At 40.1% G+C, this 17,878-nt stretch overlaps 3 protein-coding genes across 14 annotated transcripts; 2 read left to right on the top strand and 1 right to left on the bottom strand.

Moving 5' to 3' along the window:
• Positions 1-1,911: 1,911 nt before the first annotated feature.
• LOC128889014 (uncharacterized) lies at positions 1,912-13,118 on the top strand. Of its 3 annotated transcripts, none has more exons than XM_054146285.1 (15): positions 1,912-2,052; positions 4,934-5,066; positions 5,201-5,348; positions 5,461-5,675; positions 6,010-6,279; positions 6,358-6,444; positions 6,516-6,788; positions 6,921-7,107; positions 7,197-7,525; positions 7,606-7,902; positions 9,044-9,331; positions 9,461-9,728; positions 9,923-10,297; positions 10,771-11,185; positions 11,360-13,118. In XM_054146285.1, the coding sequence occupies exons 1-15, from the start codon at positions 2,045-2,047 to the stop codon at positions 11,412-11,414; spliced, it is 3,348 nt and encodes a 1,115-aa protein (XP_054002260.1). In that variant the 5' UTR covers positions 1,912-2,044; the 3' UTR covers positions 11,415-13,118. The 3 variants fall into 3 exon arrangements, with proteins under 3 accessions (XP_054002260.1, XP_054002263.1, XP_054002261.1); XM_054146288.1 differs by lacking the exon at positions 1,912-2,052 and adding an exon at positions 3,705-3,723; XM_054146286.1 differs by lacking the exon at positions 1,912-2,052 and adding an exon at positions 3,865-4,126.
• Positions 13,119-13,370: 252 nt separating this feature from the next.
• LOC128889047 (uncharacterized) lies at positions 13,371-15,568 on the top strand. 8 transcript variants are annotated; one of them, XM_054146350.1, is made up of 4 exons: positions 13,371-13,613; positions 13,744-13,929; positions 14,729-14,970; positions 15,425-15,568. In XM_054146350.1, the coding sequence occupies exons 2-4, from the start codon at positions 13,927-13,929 to the stop codon at positions 15,426-15,428; spliced, it is 249 nt and encodes an 82-aa protein (XP_054002325.1). In that variant the 5' UTR covers positions 13,371-13,613; positions 13,744-13,926; the 3' UTR covers positions 15,429-15,568. The 8 variants fall into 8 exon arrangements, with proteins under 8 accessions (XP_054002325.1, XP_054002324.1, XP_054002329.1 ...); XM_054146349.1 differs by having other exon boundaries at positions 14,729-15,003; positions 15,425-15,562; XM_054146354.1 differs by lacking the exon at positions 15,425-15,568 and adding an exon at positions 14,313-14,410 and having other exon boundaries at positions 14,729-15,193.
• LOC128889030 (galactose mutarotase-like) lies at positions 15,031-17,664 on the bottom strand. 3 transcript variants are annotated; one of them, XM_054146321.1, is made up of 5 exons: positions 16,910-17,664; positions 16,283-16,491; positions 15,832-16,199; positions 15,321-15,743; positions 15,031-15,228 (listed from the first exon to the last, which is right to left on the bottom strand). In XM_054146321.1, exons 1-5 carry the CDS (start codon positions 17,050-17,052, stop codon positions 15,148-15,150), a joined length of 1,224 nt encoding a protein of 407 aa, XP_054002296.1. In that variant the 5' UTR covers positions 17,053-17,664; the 3' UTR covers positions 15,031-15,147. The 3 variants fall into 3 exon arrangements, with proteins under 3 accessions (XP_054002296.1, XP_054002297.1, XP_054002298.1); XM_054146322.1 differs by lacking the exon at positions 16,910-17,664 and adding an exon at positions 16,594-16,901; XM_054146323.1 differs by lacking the exon at positions 16,910-17,664 and adding an exon at positions 16,650-16,899.
• Positions 17,665-17,878: the final 214 nt, after the last annotated feature.

The raw sequence follows: 17,878 nt of genomic DNA on the forward strand, positions 1-17,878 counted from the left end.
AAACAGCTGTTCCGTGTGATACGGTACATAGTTGTTGGTTCTGTATGTGCTCTTTATCTAGGTAAAGTCAGCTAGAGTACGCAATTGTACATTCGCGTAATTACGTACGAAAGGGAAGAAATGAAAAACAAATGGAGATCGTATGTTACGAATTTCGAGCTAAAGAACATGGTAGACAAATATGGGTACAAATGTTTCCTACACGAAACGTTTTAACGAGGTATGGTAGGCCAATTTGTTTCTAGAACATTTCTTTCTACATTTTCTATTTCTGGTTGAAATTGATTGTCTGCGCGCGAACTATTCGATGAGGACAGTAAACAAAATACGAAAACAAAGACTGACAATGAATAGGAACGAAGGTAACTGGTGCGCTTTGCATTCGCGTTCGCTCTTTGGTGTGCAGCCAGCCTACAGGCGCTCTACATCGATATCGATTATATTCTCTAAAGAAAAGATAAGGGTTTATTAGATTTCTATCGGTGGGAATCCTTCAATCCACAAAATCTTTTACCTTTTCGTAATGTACATACATTTTCGTCTGTTTTCCTCTTAGTATGGTTAAATAAAAATTTGGGTATGCCCAGATTTTAACAGATATGATCTGTCTATGTTCCATAAGCAGTATTCGATCAACGTCTGGTATTCCGGTATTTCGCCTGACCGATGCTATTCTCGATTCTGGCATAGTAGCACAGTCGCACGACCGTTTATTTGCTCCTAAAACTAAGGTGAAATGGTAGGTAGTAGGTAATAGGTAGACGGCTACCGGTAAATGTGAAAAGAGCGTGAAAATTAATTTTTTTTTTACGTGTACGTAAGCGATGTCATAACAATTCTTTATCGTATTCGTACTTTTTAATACTATTTTTTTTTTTTTGTTTTAATAGCTGTTCGACCGCGTCGCGTCGCTTTGCGTCGCGTCGTCGACTCGTGCGAATTGTGTGTATGAATCGCTCGAGGCTGCTTTAACCGATGCCGTACCGAAATAACACAACTTTGCTGAACGCGAAGGCGGTATACGCGAAATATAGCCATGTATATTTTCTCACGGAGAATTTCGAGACAATCGCATTTTTAGAACGCGAGACCAATCGCCTCCGACTAGAAAATTTTTAACAAACGTTAACTTTTGATTGATCGCACACCTACCTACGTACCTAAATTTACCGTAGACGCGTTCGAGCTTTCATTTTATAATTTCGAACGATATACGCGTATAATTTACGTTACATTCGCGAAGAATTAGGTTAGACGCTCGATCGTAACCGATATTCGAATGGAAAGGTAAACAGTTTAAGGTAAACGGTTTAACTATCGGTATTCGAATAAAAATCACATATGAGTAATTCAGGGTAATCGGATGGCAGAAACGTGATAAATGAGAGTCAAGGTCTGGTACGTATGTATGTATGTATATGTATATTACGATAGAATGCAACACAATACAATACAATGTTTTTTGTACGCGAAGAGACAGTGTCCGCGATCGGTTCGATTCAAGACGGCCAGTTAGGAGAGGGAGAGGATCGAGAAGAGGAGGAGGCGATGGAAGAAAAAGGAACACCACGCTAGTGGTGTCAGTCCAATGCCAGTGGAACGCGACGATTCGTGTTCTTCATCTGGCTCGTTCGAGAGAACTTGGGTTACCGGTTCGTTCATCGACTCTTCTCGTTCTTCTTTGGATCGCGGGATAAATTTTACTCGATCATCGTTTATAGTGCTCTGCATGGGAGGGACCGTGGAATCGTCCACGGTATTACACCCGTATCGATTCTTTCCGCCTTATCGAACCGTTCGCCCGTTCCTTGTGTTCGATCTCGATCGACGCGCCGATTCACCACCGTCACCACCGCCGTTGTTACCATCACCACCGCCACTGCCATTGCCACCGCCACCGCCACCGCCACCGCCACCGCCACCGTTATCACAGTCGTCGCCGTAATCATTCTACTTTACGCCAGCTTCGTGTACCCATCTTCTTACTCGGCACCAACTTTTCATTGCCTTTTCTTATCATCCAGTCCCCCTCTTGTTTGGAGCAATGAAATGGTACGTGACGATTATATCTTTCGAGACGTTTAAACTCCACCATTCGATTTCCCACCCTTTCTCACTCTACCCCCCGGCCCTCTTTTCGCAGTCTTTTTGCGATCACTAATTTTTACCCGGCTCTTCCTTCTCGTATGCGTTCGTAATCTTCGCAAAAACGCCGCATACCGAGTTGTGCATGTATTTTTAAAATTCTGCAAAATGTACATAGACGCATGTATCCCCGGGTTGCAGAGGAATTTCGAATCCGAGAGTCGTCTTCTGATTCAAGAATAATCCACGCGAGTGTTGAAGAATTAGCAGGCAAACACAGCCACTTAGAAAAGTATGTACCTTGGCGCGGTGAAAGATGTTACTTCGCGTATCATATACACATACAGAGTGGGGTCGTTTAAAAATAGACGTTTAAACTTAAATTATGCCCTCTGGCGAATTGAGTTAGTAATTTAAGCATTTCGAAATTTCATTAGCCGTTACTTGTGCTATTCGCGAGTCAGTCTTATCGAATATGTCATCGAAAAGCACGACGAGTCATTGTTCGGATCGATACTCGATGCATTCGATTTAAAATGAAAATACCGTCGCACGTTCAACATCAACAGGAAACCATTTTTTTTAATCTCTCAGATTTAACGGTGTCACGGCCAAAATCATAGCGAACAACAATGCTCACTTTGAAACGTACGTTTCGTTTCGTGAATTTTAACGAATGTTTATTATTTCGTATTTATGAATGAGAAATGTTCGAGTCATCGACCCTGATCGCGTACATATACGTACTCAGGCATATATCGATACGAATCTATAAGATACGCATCGAGCAGATAGTTTTGAATATAAATATACATGCGTATAGTTGTAGATTGTTTTGAAGTAGGAGCGGGGCTGCAGTCACGGACCTCGCACTTGAACGAGCTTTATTTTTTATGGAATAATACTCGAGGAAAAGATTACTTTCTATCGGCTAATGCTTTTCCGACGAACGAAATAATTCTTGCGAGAAATCTTTCCAAGGAGTAGGGGATATTTCACGTTACGAGGGAGATAATCTATTAGAATCATTAAAGACATACTCTGACATTCGCGACCGACCCGACTGGGTGTATTATCATGTTGGTTAGGTGTATCTATAATTGTACATAAATACACGCGGGTGTACGTACATATGCGGTAAAATCAAAATGAAAAACACTACACAAAACGTGAGCCGAATTGTAGCGATGTTAAACTTGAATAAATGTGAATGCGTGCGACGTAGATTATATGTTGGATATACGATACGGAAACAGATCTTATTTAGGAAAGCACTACTTCGTTCGACATGAAAAATGGCCAAGAAACGTGATTAAATCTGAAAAACTAAACAGAGGTAATAGTCGGCTGCCTATCGATGCCTGTCAACCTATCGACTGAACTGACGTTTAGAGTTTAGAGCAGTTTAGAATTTAACTGATTAGACCGTGAAGTATTCGAGATCATAGTACGAAAAGAGAGGAAGGTGAGCATCGATCGAGCATTCAGGTCGCTATCTTGCGGCGATTACAGGCATTACGAGTGTCATGGTACGAAATCGAAAAATGGCCGTTCCATCGGTGTTTGACGTGAAGTAGTACAGCTCCCACGGATGTTTTTCGATACGTCTTATTCGTCGCGAAGAAAGTGAATACGGAGGTAAAACGAGCAGTGGGAATAAAAAGACGTATAAAGTAAAATTCCGAATGATCCAAGTTAACGCGCAACGGAACAAAAACGAAATAGTCGAAAACAGCGGGGTGGGGTGGGGTGGGGTGGGGTGGGGTAGTGTTGGGTAAGAGTGGGGGAGGGTGAGCAAAGAAAAAGCGAGAAAGAATGATGGAATGGTGAGGAGAAGATAGAGTTAAACTAGCTGGAAGGGGAAGGAATAGTGATACGAATACGAATACGAATACGAATACAAAGTACCTGAAGAAAAGGGGAAAAGGAGAGATGCGAACGAAAAGTGCGCGATCGTGACGAAACTTACGCGCTGTCCGACTTGGAGAGAAGAGAGGATCGGATTGTGAAGAAACGCCATCAACGATTAGCAAACGACATTGTTAGTAAAAAAAAATATATTACTTATGTGGATCGATTTTTGGAGTGCGCGCGAGGATTTAGGAAAAACTGCGGCACTATATGGCGAGTAGTTGTTACTACAAGAACTACGATCTACATTCTACAATGAGCATCGAAACGAAACCAACAGAGCAAAGCTCTTTTTTTCCTTTAGCTCTGTGCTTTCTCTGTTGGTTCGATTACTTGGCTCACAGGCTCAGCCTGGTTCGGTTGTGCTCGCGACGATTAACGCGAGTTAGCGCAGTTTAGCGACTCGAAAGTATCCAGGGTGCGAATATTAATAATAAACCCGTGAGGGAAAAGAAAAGCAAATGTGACACTTGGTGGCGGGTCGAACATCGTTTAGCGATAGATAGAGCAGGCTGCAGGCAGTCGTCCCCTTCGTACCAACTGCACCCTCCACTCACGGCTCACACGCAATCATGGCTGCCTAACACAGGGCGCCCAGTATCGACCAATTTCCTACCGTAATACCGCTTTAGGTTAAAAACCTAACCTATCTCTGTCTCGGCTTCGGGTTCGGGGCGTGTCGTTCGTCTCACGTTGACAGCTAGAAAACTCGTTCCACCGGACCCTTTTCTAACTTTGTTTACGCCATCGTTGCGTCAATTTTATTTCATCGTCCTTCTGCCTTCGTATCTATCCTGTCTGTATCCTTACTTTACCGTGTCTTTCTTTTCCGTCTATCACTAACGAGAACACGATAGTGGCCTAAACATTTACAGAATGCATATAATTCGCCCAATTTTCCACGAGCTCCGTATAAGTGATCGCTCGCGCTTTTCAGGAATCTCGACCATTCTACCAATTTGCTGTCGAGGAATGTAGGCGACGAAAGTACGGACCAGAACAATAATATAACTATGACGAGTGAGGATTTGTTACAGCCTGGCCATGTGGTCAAAGAACGCTGGAAAGTTGTAAGTTAGTTTTATCATTTAATATTTCTTTTTTTTTTTCTTATATGCCTCTCTTCACGTAAATTTTTTATAAAATCACGTGTCTTTTTATTCGTTTTAATCCGACGATGCTTTTTATCCTCTTTATTTCACAGGTTAGAAAAATAGGAGGCGGTGGATTCGGTGAGATTTATGAAGGCCTAGATTTAATGACGAGGGAACAAGTCGCGTTGAAAGTTGAATCCGCGCGTCAACCAAAGCAGGTTCTTAAGATGGAAGTCGCAGTATTAAAAAAACTTCAGGGTTTGTTGAAATTTTGTATCGTTAAACAAGGAAACATGGTAAAAACGTGTTGCTTGCTTTATATTGGTATAATCTAACTACGAATCGATCTAAATCGATCCATTTATCGTAGGAAGAGAACACGTGTGCCGTTTCATCGGTTGCGGTCGCAACGATCGATTTAATTATGTTGTGATGCAGTTACAAGGCAAAAATCTTGCAGAGTTACGTCGTGCTCAACCACGAGGTGCTTTTTCCCTCTCCACTACTCTTCGTTTAGGGGTTCAAATTCTCAGGGCGATAGAAAGTATACATCAAGTAGGCTTTCTTCACAGAGACATCAAGCCGGTAAGTTTATTTTCCTTTGCATCAACTCATCTACCAAAAAACGTTAGATTACACGATTAGCGTTACTTATTTATATATTCGGAATGTCAATTTGTAATCAGATATTCACGTAATATGTATTATTTGATTTCGCAAATCATAATCGGTCGGTCGGTATTTGTTTCATTTTAAAGATTATGTCTTCATCAAGGTACGATTTGTTATTACAATTCTTACCACGATACAAGACGCGTCCACCGTTTAATAGCGGACATTGACATTGTATAAAGATAGCATTCGCAATTAATCGCGTAACTGTTAACGGCTCGTTTCAGAGACGATATTATATTTCCAGTCAAATTTTTCAATCGGACGACTTCCGCAGAATTCGAGGCTAGTATACATGTTAGACTTTGGTCTAGCTCGTCAATTTACGACAGGCACCGGTGAAGTTCGGCCACCTCGCAGTGCAGCAGGATTCAGGGGTACCGTCCGGTATGCGTCCGTGAATGCGCACAAAAACAAAGAAATGGGCAGGCACGATGATTTGTGGTCGCTATTTTATATGCTAGTAGAATTTGTCAACGGACAACTTCCGTGGCGGAAAATAAAGGATAAGGAGCAGGTAAATCCAACGTATAGCGATCGAATACAAATGTCGTTGAAACAATATAATACGTCATGGTAATTCTCCTTGACGCAGGTGGGTCTCATGAAAGAGAAGTACGATCATCGCTTACTCTTGAAACATCTTCCATCGGATCTTCGAGTTTTTTTGGAACACATTCAGGTACGAAGAAAATCTCTTTAATCGATCGATACGAGCAGCTAGTCGATTCTCTTTTGATTGTTCTTTCTCAGAGTTTGGAATACGCGGATAAACCGGACTATGCGATGCTAGCTGGCTTATTCGAACGGTGCATGAAACGTAGGGGCGTGAAAACGAACGACCCTTACGATTGGGAAAGACCATTGATGGCCAACGAAAGTTTACCAACTACGAGATCTTTGCCTACGGTTACCGTACCTCCGGTCTTGACCACAGCGACCACAATCAATCAACCACCGACTACACCAAACGTTGACACAAACAATCAAGAAAACGTCGAACCCGACAACAGAAAGGAGTTAGATGTAAGACAAGATAACGCTAACAGTGCACAGGACCGAGATTGCGTAGACATTACTTGTTGGAGTATACTGGACGTATTATAACGTATCTAGAACAACCGGTTATTTTGGACTGTTACTTTGTTTATTTTTCAGGCACAAATGGATTACGAAAGCATGTGCAGGAGAAATAAACAACGCGGGGTGGAAGGATCTGCGGTGCCGTTTACGTCAGCTATCAGCAATCACGGTCGAGATAAGAACTGTAACGCTACGATACCTACGATGGACAATACTCATCAGCAAACAGGACAGCAAACTGTTCTTCCGCCGACGGCTCAAGGTTACCATACTACTACTACTACCACCGTATTTAAATCTTAGGCCTTCCGTCTTTTACCTGTTGTTTCTATTCTCTATTTTGATTTATAGGTTCACCGAAAAAGCGGCGTGCCGTTTCGATGGCTGCAGAACCACAAACGGGTGTGGTGACATCGGAAAAGCCGGTCGACAACGAAGGAGACGCATTGATGGCGTCTGCTCGTTCCGCTTCCGAAGTTCCCCGCAATAAAATTGGCGCGAATGCTGCAGCGCCGTTAAGAAAATCAGCCAGCGGCGCAACATTCGCTCGATTACGGGTAACGCCTGCTCCGGACACGACACCTGGTGAACCACCTAGTCCTCGAGTGCAGACCGAAGTCGACGCTTCGTATTGTTCCTACGACGTTACCAATCAAAAATACGTTGGCAATCAAAGCCCTGTACGTGCGAAAACTGGATTTCTTCGACCGAATCAGTTTAGAATAATTTCGTTGGAAAAATGGTTTTTATCTCATAACAGGTCACGGAACAAAGAGAACCACTGAAAAGAGAACCACGAAGAAGGACAGACGGCCGGCAGCAAGCAAGAGCTAGCCGTGCTGCGATAAAAGACTGCTCCATCACCCAATTTGCGCAGATAGATGACGACAACGTATCGGCGTTGCAACAAGTAACCAAAGGCGGTGGTGGCTTGACATTGGCCTCTCAGTGGAAATCGCAGTTCGATGACTCCGAAGAGACCGACAACGAATGGAAAGGAGAAAATTTACAGAGCCCCGAGCACAAAGGTGCCAACTTGCCAGCTATAGTTCCACAGGTAAATATGTGATATCTTAAATAATAGCGTATTACCATCGTCTTCATCCGGAACAAATGGTATCGATGAGTATCGTTTCGAGGAGAAATAGCTGGACCAGAACGTTCGGAATACAAATTTCAATCATCTATAGTAATAACAGTCCAAAACTACGCGATCCAAATTTCTTTCGTGAATTTCTCTCTCCTTCTCTCTTCTCCTGCCAAACTGTTCGAATGCATCAAAAAAATACAAAAGTTCCTGTAAAATTATATAACGATTGCCACTCGATGCATTGGAACAATTGGGAAAAGGGATTGGAAAATGTCGACGGGTTCGTGTAATAAGATACCGAGATGAAGAAATAGGGACCACCGTAATGTACAGTGTGTCTGAAAATTATGGGAGAAACCGAAACATGGAAATTTTTCATGCGTAAACAGTAAAAATTTACTGTTTAAAAAATGGTAAATAAGTTTTTAATGTTTTTTTCTTCCGTGAGAAATTTGCATGTTTCGACGTATTCGATTCGATTTTATATAATATTAACCTTTTCGTATATGTACATGCGCGCGCGCATGTGTCTGTGTATGTAATAAATTAAAAAATTTGCACGAATCGTCTGAAATGCAGGAAACTCATAAATATGTTTGATATTCTAGCCACATCTGGCCAGTATCGATGTCCTCGTTTGATGCGCCTGTTACCTGCCACAGAACCAAATCGACCTCCTTATCTATCGTCGCCGCAAACTTGATATATTTTTCTATATTCTGTATTGGTATTTTTCCCCATTGTTTGGCTCTTTACTCTGTGAAATGTTTACTTTTTGAGTTTCGAGTAGAAATTAATTCTAGATTGCCTCCTAAAGTAACGAAACGTGATCTGAAAAAGTCTGAAATAGTTGTCGAAGCGCATATGTTTTTAGGTAACGTGGTTCTTTCGGTTTACGTAAACCACATAGCGATTCGAAATGCAATATACGCTTTACGCTGTATAAGAATAATACGAGGAGAGACGCGAACGAATCCGAAAAATTGTGTAACGTGTGTACGGTGATTAAGTTTTTCGTCAATTTTCATATATCTTTCCATTTGCGTTGATCGGCGAACCCTTAAATAGAATACAGAATGTTTGTTTTGTACAAAATTTCTATATACAGTCGACAGTTGTCAGTGATGCTGTGACTACCGCATCTTCAGTGCCTGCTTCTATCGACGCGAAAACAGTGGTGGTTCAGTCTGCCGCGTCGGTTGTGTCTCATCAGCATTCACTAATACCGACCGCCCTATCTCGAATAAGCGAAGATTCTCCAAAACCTACGGCTCTTCACAGATGTTTAAACATTGCCGGTATCGAGAAATATCCAGAACTTCAGGGAGCACTGCCACGCGCATGGAGCGTTCCAGCGTTGGCGCCGCATGTTCGTGGTTATCTCGAAGCACCGTTGGTTCGTAGATTTCATTCGTAATGTTCATATTTCAGCTGTGAGATATATATACCAAACGACGACGAACGTATCGAATTGACTTGGTTTCAAGAATTTTTACCCCATAATAGTTTGTATTTTTATTAATAGGTTCAACAAGCGGCGTTCGACGATTTGTTGTACGAAGTCGATGTCATGAGAAATATCGCTACGCGTTACGATGAACCGAGACAAAGTCCTCCGCCACGGCGAGCAAGCGTACCAGCGGTTGCTTTCTCACCGCCTAACACGATGCCTAGTACGCCCGGGGGGGAAGAAGAAGAAGAAGCAGTAGCAGGAAGGTTGGAGATAAGGGTAGTCGATGCGACAGGTGGCGCTACCGTTGTTCAAACCACCGCTGATAGAGAACCGTTACAAAGTAAGCGTACAGAGTATTTAAAATATTGGCGTACTCGCGGATTCCTCTCTTCGTATTTTCGCTTGTCTTCGTCTTGTAATCGTCGTCTATTCGTTCGAAACGAAAGGTTTCCACTAATCAAGGACATGATTTCGTATTTCGACTTTTCATTCGAAAACTGTACGATAACGAACAATACTGATCTGATTCGACAGGAAAAATGACAAACGGTACAGCGGATAGTCTAGCTAGTCCTAATCCAGGACCGGAGGAACCATCGATATACGATGATGCCATTGAAAATCGGGTAGCCGTCGATGCTGCCGTGCATAAGGAGAACAGTACTATCACTGCCTCGACCACTATACCGAATATAGTACAGCTTCGTGAATTTAAGGACAATAAAGAAAAGGAAACTCCGTGTAGGACCTATAACACTGTCAGTAAAATACCGATTCCGGTTAAAAGTCCTAGATGTTCGCTATCAGAGTCCACTCCAGAAACGAATACTCAGAATACCAGGACATGCTTGGGAAACGAAATAGAAAAATCGTCCACACCCGCGGCTATAACCAGGGAAAAAGATGCTAGTTAGTAAGATTTTTTTTAGCTTAAACAATAACATTACGATTCTCTCTGGAATCCTCGTGTGACGTTTAACATTGTACATTTCTGTTTAACGAGTTTCATAAATTCAATTTTTTTTTTTCGAATCGATGAAATTCAAGTGAATTAGAAGAGTATGTGCAACACACACACACACACACACAATTTTCGAATACAAATTTTTCGCTATAAATATCAACTTAATACAATACTATCGAAGAATTCCAGGTCATTCGATTAACTTTATTTTTCTTTTCGATTCGCACACAATCATTATTTAATAAAAGATATGCGTATAATTGTACGGTTCTATCCGATGAGAAAAAAAAACAAAGAAGGGCGGAAGAAACGAAAAGGAAGATCTGCGCTTCGTTAATAGTATTTGTTTTGGAAGCTGATTTCTCGCGATTAATACAAAGTATAGCTTCGTAGCGATACTAACATTGCCAAATTTTAGCTATCAAAGGCAAACCCTTGACAGTGCATTGGGAGGCCCGGGAACTACGACGCTGCGCAACTTTGCCTGACGCACGACCGACCTTTTCACCTCTAATGTCGGCTAACTTGACGGAAGATGAGAATTTAACTGGATGCACTCCTGCATTACGTCGCCGAAGACAAAGCGAGAAATACGTAACGGATGCTAGTCAACTAAATTTACGGTTCCAAAGACCGCAACACAGAATCAGGCCGAATTCCGAAGTACTGTCCAGATGTTCTCCTAGAGGCGTGCCTTCGCATCTATTGGGAGAAGCCGCTAAACGAACCGAAGAGAGCAGCGATAACGATTCCGATAGCAGTAGCCCGCCGAATGCTCAACCTCCGCCACCTCCCACCTCCTTGCCGCCTCATGTTGCAGAAAATAATGCTAGGTAAATAGCCTTTTTATAATATTATGATATACATACTACATACATTCAGACATCCTACGAACACTTACGGACACCTAGAAAGAGAGGAGAGAACCTTTTTTATTCCAATCGAGATCAAGTTATTCTAACGTGCCAACGAGTGCACCAATCGAATCGTTATCGTTACGATTACAGATGCCGTAGATTTCGACCCATACCAGATACAACAATAGCTAGCAGAGAATCGTGAGGTACGCCACTTATGGAAAGGAAACCAAGTGTTTGTTTAGATTACGATCATCACAGCTTCGTAATCTGCTCGTTCGATACTTACTACTTCTTTCTACGTAGGTGAAAGAAAGTATCAGTTTATCGGCGATCAAGTGTAAACCATATAAAACTTGTTGAAACTTTCAAACTTATCAAAAACCTTGATACGTGGGGAACCTTTGTTTTCTTGAATAGAGCAATTTCGATTGTTCAAAGATATTACAGATTTAGGAAAAGTTACTACGACTTTATAATTACGATACATTTTCATCATTTTTCTGCATATTGTATTTTAGAAATATTTCCGATCCAGTCCATTCGTCCGCTTATTATTTATTTTCGTTACAAAACTATCGTAAAGCGATGGTCACATAAATTGATGGTACTTGAAAGATTACACTTTCTAATCTATAAACGATATGCGTTTGTTGATCCGACAAATATTGATGCGTAAATCGTGTACGTTAACAATTGCAGCTACGATACACAATTGAGGCGGCTCGGTTGTAGAATAATTGTCAGGGAGGTTTTGTTTATAGCAAGAAAGTTTTTAGTATGTTTTCGTTTGTTTCTTCTTCCTCTTCTTCTTTCATTTTTTGTCAATCGATTATGATGTTATCTTCGTCGGTTACTCGCTCAATCGAAGTAGAGCAATTTCGTATACAAATTCAAATTGTCGACAATAGATATTGTATTCCATTTAGAGTTTTGAACACGAGTCATAGGCGAGAATTATCTTTAATCGGAGTGCTCGAATAAATAGATCTCTTTGAAAAACCACCGTCATAGTTGAGAAATATTGTTCAGCAACAATATCAGCAATGGCAACGACGAAAGTCGTAACGATAAAAGCAACAGTTGCATTATTAACGGTAAATCACGTATCGCGTGATAGGGAATCGCTTGTATTAAAGCGACGAGAGAAAAAAGAAAAGATGAATCCAGTTAAAATGAGAAAATACGTTTTATTTACGCGTGCAACTCTCCAATCGATTTAAGACGTTTATTGTCATCGAGTTCTATGCGACGAAACAAGGTGCGAATGAATAAGTACTTGAAAAAGTTCTAGTTAGGTAATATATTGTATAATTAACGCGTATCTGTCTTGCACTTACCGGTAACGTGATTTTTCCAAACAGTTACGAATCCGCAGTCGAAAGAAAACCTAGTGATGCATAAAACTAGTCAAATAGAATCCTTTAGTATTCTATTATCGAAACCAAATTTCCGCATAGAGTTATACATATTGTACTTGTACAAAGTAGTTAAGGTTTTATTTTGTGCAATGGTCGAAAATAACATTAACGATGCGATGAAATAGCTTTAAGTCGGAGTCGGAAAATTTATTTTGCGACATAAAATATGTGCAAACTATCCGAACGAAAAATACCAAATTACCGTAAATATATGAGCAACTGTACGGATTGGTATGAATGAGTCCATAAGATTGGTATGAATTTCTGTACGTATATACGCTTTCCCGTATATTCCTACACGATCCTCGAACGCTCGTTTGAGATTACGCAAAACTTTATGTGCAAACATACATAAATTATAAAGCTATTATGAAAAAGTGAAAACAATGAACATTGTGTAAATCGATAATGGATCTGTAATCGAAGATCATATGTACGTTTGAATGTAAACAAACACGCATAATACAGCTCATTGGACGTATCTCTTATTTAGATTTGTAATCGAAACGCATCGTAGCATACTTATACGACTCACTTTGAAAGTTCACACCTTCATGAAAATAAAGAAAAAGTGTTTTGTTTTCGAAAGCATGGAACAAGAGATTATTAACATAAACATGCCGACTGTTATATCATTCGTTGCATTACAGTTTTTACTAAATTCGAATAATACGAGTTTACCGCGGCAACTCGTGCGCACACATTCGTGCACGCCCACAACGATTGACTCTCGCCTGACAATCGCTGTTTGTTTCACTGATACTGACTACGCAACTGACGGTGCTCTCGCTGCTCGTATCCTCGGTATACTAAAGTCACTAAATAAAGTATCTAGTGCCTTTATGCTAATTGCATTCATCGAAAGAACGATCTATTCTCGGTGGACGCAGTATAGAATGATACATTTTCGGCAACACAAACCCACCATTGTTTGTCGTTAGGCGTCATTGTTCGTGCGATAAACCAGACGCGAGTAAGCACGAGTGAGTACGACGCACGTTATGTCCGCGTCTTTGTATAAATACTGATATCGTGGTATAGCGATAGCACTAGCTTCAACCAGCCTGTCTCAGTGTCGTGTAGTCATGTTATAGTTTATAACGGTCTCTTTAGGTGTAGGTACCTCGTTTGGTTACGTCCAAGTGTGCAAAAGGAACTGTACCAAGTACTTTTTGTATTGGTCAGCGCCACATGAAAATGCAACCAATCAAATTTACTCGCAATTCTGGATAATAGGCGTCACTTGCCCTAGTCTATTTGATTAAATTTAGACTCCGTCCGTATAATCCTATTTTTATGGTAGGTATCGGTAATTTCGTATCATTTCGTATTTTTAGACCGGAACACAATGGAGGACAGTGAGGTAGCCAAGAGACAAATTATTAGTATATAGTATGCAGTCAAGTGACTACTTGACTAGCTACGACCGGCTGCGACAGGAACCAAGGAATTAACTGTAACTCCATTGTGTTCGTTCGCGTTCGCAGCCTTTTATATTCATTTTGTGATTTTGTCACGCTGGTCATCTCATGCCGTCAGTATAAGCATTACTTATAATTACTACTATCGCTTAGCATTATTAATCGTATATTATTCATCGGAATAAAAACAATTATTAACGCGAAAATGCTCTCATAGGAACTGTATCGTCAATTTTGACTTTTCATGGGTTGAAATTTCAGTTACAGTTAGAATTCCCGCGATGCTCGCAAATCTTTAATCAATACCTCTGCTATCGTCGATATAGAGATATTTTGTGAAACCACATGAAACAGATTATGTAAGTACGGTACATGTTGTCTAAGCTTTGTTAGAAATTCAAAAGCACGAGTCCATCAAGAATACGTTACGGTATGTAAAGCGACGCTAACCTAACTTTCGTGTGATCATGTTGGATTTCATTTGTGATAATTTCTGTAGAATACCAAATAAAATGTAAAAACATAGGGCACGAAAGGCTGAAAAGCCATTTAATAAGGTTAAATTTATTTACGAAATCCTATATAGATATTTTATTATTGTCCTCGATGCCAATGAGACAAATTCTAAAAAGGAAAGAAAATGGAGCGAATACGCATTCATCGTACTTTGATTTCAGACGATGTGGCCACTGTTGGGTAGAGTTTTAGGTAGATTTGGCAATTACATACAACTTCCTATTGTTTGTGTCATTGGCTATTTGGGGTATCGTATCGAAGGAGTGCTATCCAATCGTTACACACCCATGACTGCACCGATAAAACAACAACGCGAAGAAAGACTATTGGAGGACATAGATTCTACACCAGTCAAGAAAGGACACCATCCACTGGAAGTGAATCTTCCTCCGTCATTATCCGTGTAAATGCACCTGTGTTTTGGTTAAAGACTAGGGTAAATTACAGACAAAATGCTACAACGTAGAATCAAAAATGTAATTTTATAATAGACTGTAGGTTAAAATAGATTACATCAATTATTATACATTTTGCCTATATGCCAATGGAAAGATAATTTCCAAGAATACGCATGCTTCATTCAGTGTAGTATACCAAGTTTGTAAATAACAATATGGTGATACGTTTGCCCAGGTTCAACTATACTATTAGGAAAATTCTCCTGCAAAGTTTAAGATAAAAAATCAATCGTCGTTAAAATAATGTAACCATATTCAACGTAGTTTACGTACGATACGATATTTTGATACTTACATGATTGACCGCATCTGGATAATTTTGTGTTTCTAAACACAATGCTCCATGCTTAAAATACTTTGTTCCATTTTTTCCTTGAATACCGATACCGTCTCTTTCAGGTAGAAAATTTGCCGTATAAAATTGTACTCCAGGTTGATTGGAATAAACCTCCAAATACCTTCCAGAGGTGGGGTGCACGACTCTAGCAACAAATTGTTTCTCATTCGCAGTCTCCGTCGGTAGACAGAAATTATAATCGTAACCACCGCCTGGTACTTTATCTATGACATCTCCTAGTGTAGTCAAATTTCTCAAATCCATTACGGTATTCTCGACCGAGCGAATTTCGCCGGTAGGAATGCTCTCCGTATCGGTAACCGTCCAACGATCCGCATTCAACGTAATTTTATGTTTGTACAGTTCGGTTGCGTTGCTTTCCTGTATCATACACATATTTCGCGTATTGTTAAAATCGAGCAATGAAAATAATTAACGTAAAAATTATGGTAAAGATTAATTTACGCACATGACCAGCTAGATTAAAATAACTGTGATTAGTCAAGTTGATCGGAGTAGGTTTGGTAACGACGACTTTCATGTCGATACGCAATTCTCCGTCGGCAGTTAACTTAAAACTGACCGAAGCCGTAGCGACACCGGGAAAACCTTCGTCGCCGTCTTCGCTTATTAACGACAATACAAGGGAATTGTTTTCAATCGTGGAGTTCCATATTTTCGAGCTCCAACCATTGAAGCCACCGTGCAGAGTGTTCTCTCCTGCGTTTTTCGCTAAACTATATTTTTTTCCGTTCAAAGTAAACGCTGCTTTGCCAATACGATTTGCGACTCGTCCGACCGTTGCACCGAAGTACGGATTAGTCGAAGACGAATACTCTGTGAAAATATTATGTATTTGACGAATGGGTTACTTTGAACGATCCAGATTTGTCGGGTCCTTGAAACGACGATACTTTTACCTTCAACATTATCGAAGCCTAGAACGATATCTGTTATTCTACCCTGTTTGTCAGGTGTTCGGATGGACGTTATTGTTGCACCGTATGTTACGACATCCACTTCTTGACCTGCATCGTTCTTTAACGTGTACTTTTTTATCGTTACTCCGTCGATAGATCCCCATTCCGTAACAGTTATTAACTTTTCACAGCTCGAATCCATGAACGACCTGAATAATATTAAATTAAATAGATTAGATCTATATAAAATTGCGAATCTTATACATTATTTCTCGATTAAACGAAATATTAGCGAGGTTAGATGCACACACAATTTCAGTTGAATACGTAAAGGAAAGTGAGCGTATGGTCGTATCGGCAAGCTTACGATTAATTGTGAGTTGATATATGGCTCGTTGTAAACGTCGAGTACCATCGTATCAATTTCAATACGTGTGTCATGTTATCGCGTGATTCGACAGTGTGCGTTCAGTTCCCACAAGCCTTGTTAACGTCTATTTACTATTTCCTCTAATTAATTGCACATTACAAAAGTGGAGTAGTTTCTGTTAATTGAGATCGGTTTATTACACGTTTTCTCCTATTACTTATCTTTCTATACCTAAAGTAAACGTCACCTAACCTTACCCAAGTAAACAAAAACTTATTATCGCTATGTAATCAAAGAACTGCATATTGACGCGATGTAGCAGACAACTCAATTGAAAATGAAAGTCGCAATATCCTATCCTGTCCTTTTTAATAGCTGTAGCTGCGCTTCTAGTATACATATGTATAGTACGTATGTACTACGTATCCTTTTATGCGCGATAATTGGTTTTACTGTTTATCGAATCATTAGGTATGTAAATTGTTGAAAACAGAACTGTATCAACATTTTGCATTAATCAAGTTGTGATATGCACGGTATATAGAAGATATACATAGATGATAGGTTTTGTATATGTAAATATATTGTATATACATGCATACTTGTTTATTTGGGAAAAGACATAATAACATTGAAAACAAGAACACACGAACCGGTTTACGCAAAATAAATTCATTAGATGGTATCGTTCTTTGTAATTTTTATATAGTGTAGTCGGTATTTATGAGAGGAAAGTGGGAGTTATCTAATCTCTGTTATCCACTACGCGAAATACCAATCACAGCATGTTCACGATATCATCATCGCGCTGCTAATTTCCTCCATCTACGTGATCTTAAAATTTTCCAAGCAAAGTATTTCTTTCGATGAATAAATTTCGTCTCGTAATTTGTTCGTTGTAATTGTTCTTGTTCGTTCGGCAGGAGACAGAACGAACTCGACAAAAATAAAAAAAAAAAAAGGTCGAACAACTGGAACAAATTAAAGGATAGCATTGTTTTTTTAATATCTCCATTAATTATTAATAACTCGATACTGTAGTTCGTTGTTGATGATCTCGTTAAGTTGGTACTTGATATCGTACATATACTTTCGTGTTTTGTACTCGTAGAGCTTTTGGAGATATACGTAATTCTGAAAAACGATTAAGCGTCTGGACCACGAGATTAGTTTCCTAGAAATGTAAAGAATTTCTATCGATGCGTCATCGCTGTACGTACACATGT

The sequence above is a fragment of the Hylaeus anthracinus genome, unplaced genomic scaffold, assembly GCF_026225885.1.
Source record: "Hylaeus anthracinus isolate JK02 unplaced genomic scaffold, UHH_iyHylAnth1.0_haploid 11994, whole genome shotgun sequence".
Classification (NCBI taxonomy): domain Eukaryota; kingdom Metazoa; phylum Arthropoda; class Insecta; order Hymenoptera; family Colletidae; genus Hylaeus; species Hylaeus anthracinus.

Coding starts and splice junctions, on each gene's coding strand:
- LOC128889014 (XM_054146285.1), top strand. Junction 5,676..6,009: donor TTCACAGAGACATCAAGCCG/GTAAGTTTATTT, acceptor TTATATTTCCAG/TCAAATTTTTCAATCGGACG. Junction 6,789..6,920: donor ACAACAGAAAGGAGTTAGAT/GTAAGACAAGAT, acceptor TTTATTTTTCAG/GCACAAATGGATTACGAAAG.
- LOC128889030 (XM_054146321.1), bottom strand. CDS start 17,052: ATGTATACTAGAAGCGCAGCTACAGCTATTAAAAAGGACAGGATAGGA. Junction 16,200..16,282: donor AGGCTTCGATAATGTTGAAG/GTAAAAGTATCG, acceptor ATATTTTCACAG/AGTATTCGTCTTCGACTAAT. Junction 15,229..15,320: donor ATCCAGATGCGGTCAATCAT/GTAAGTATCAAA, acceptor TAAACTTTGCAG/GAGAATTTTCCTAATAGTAT.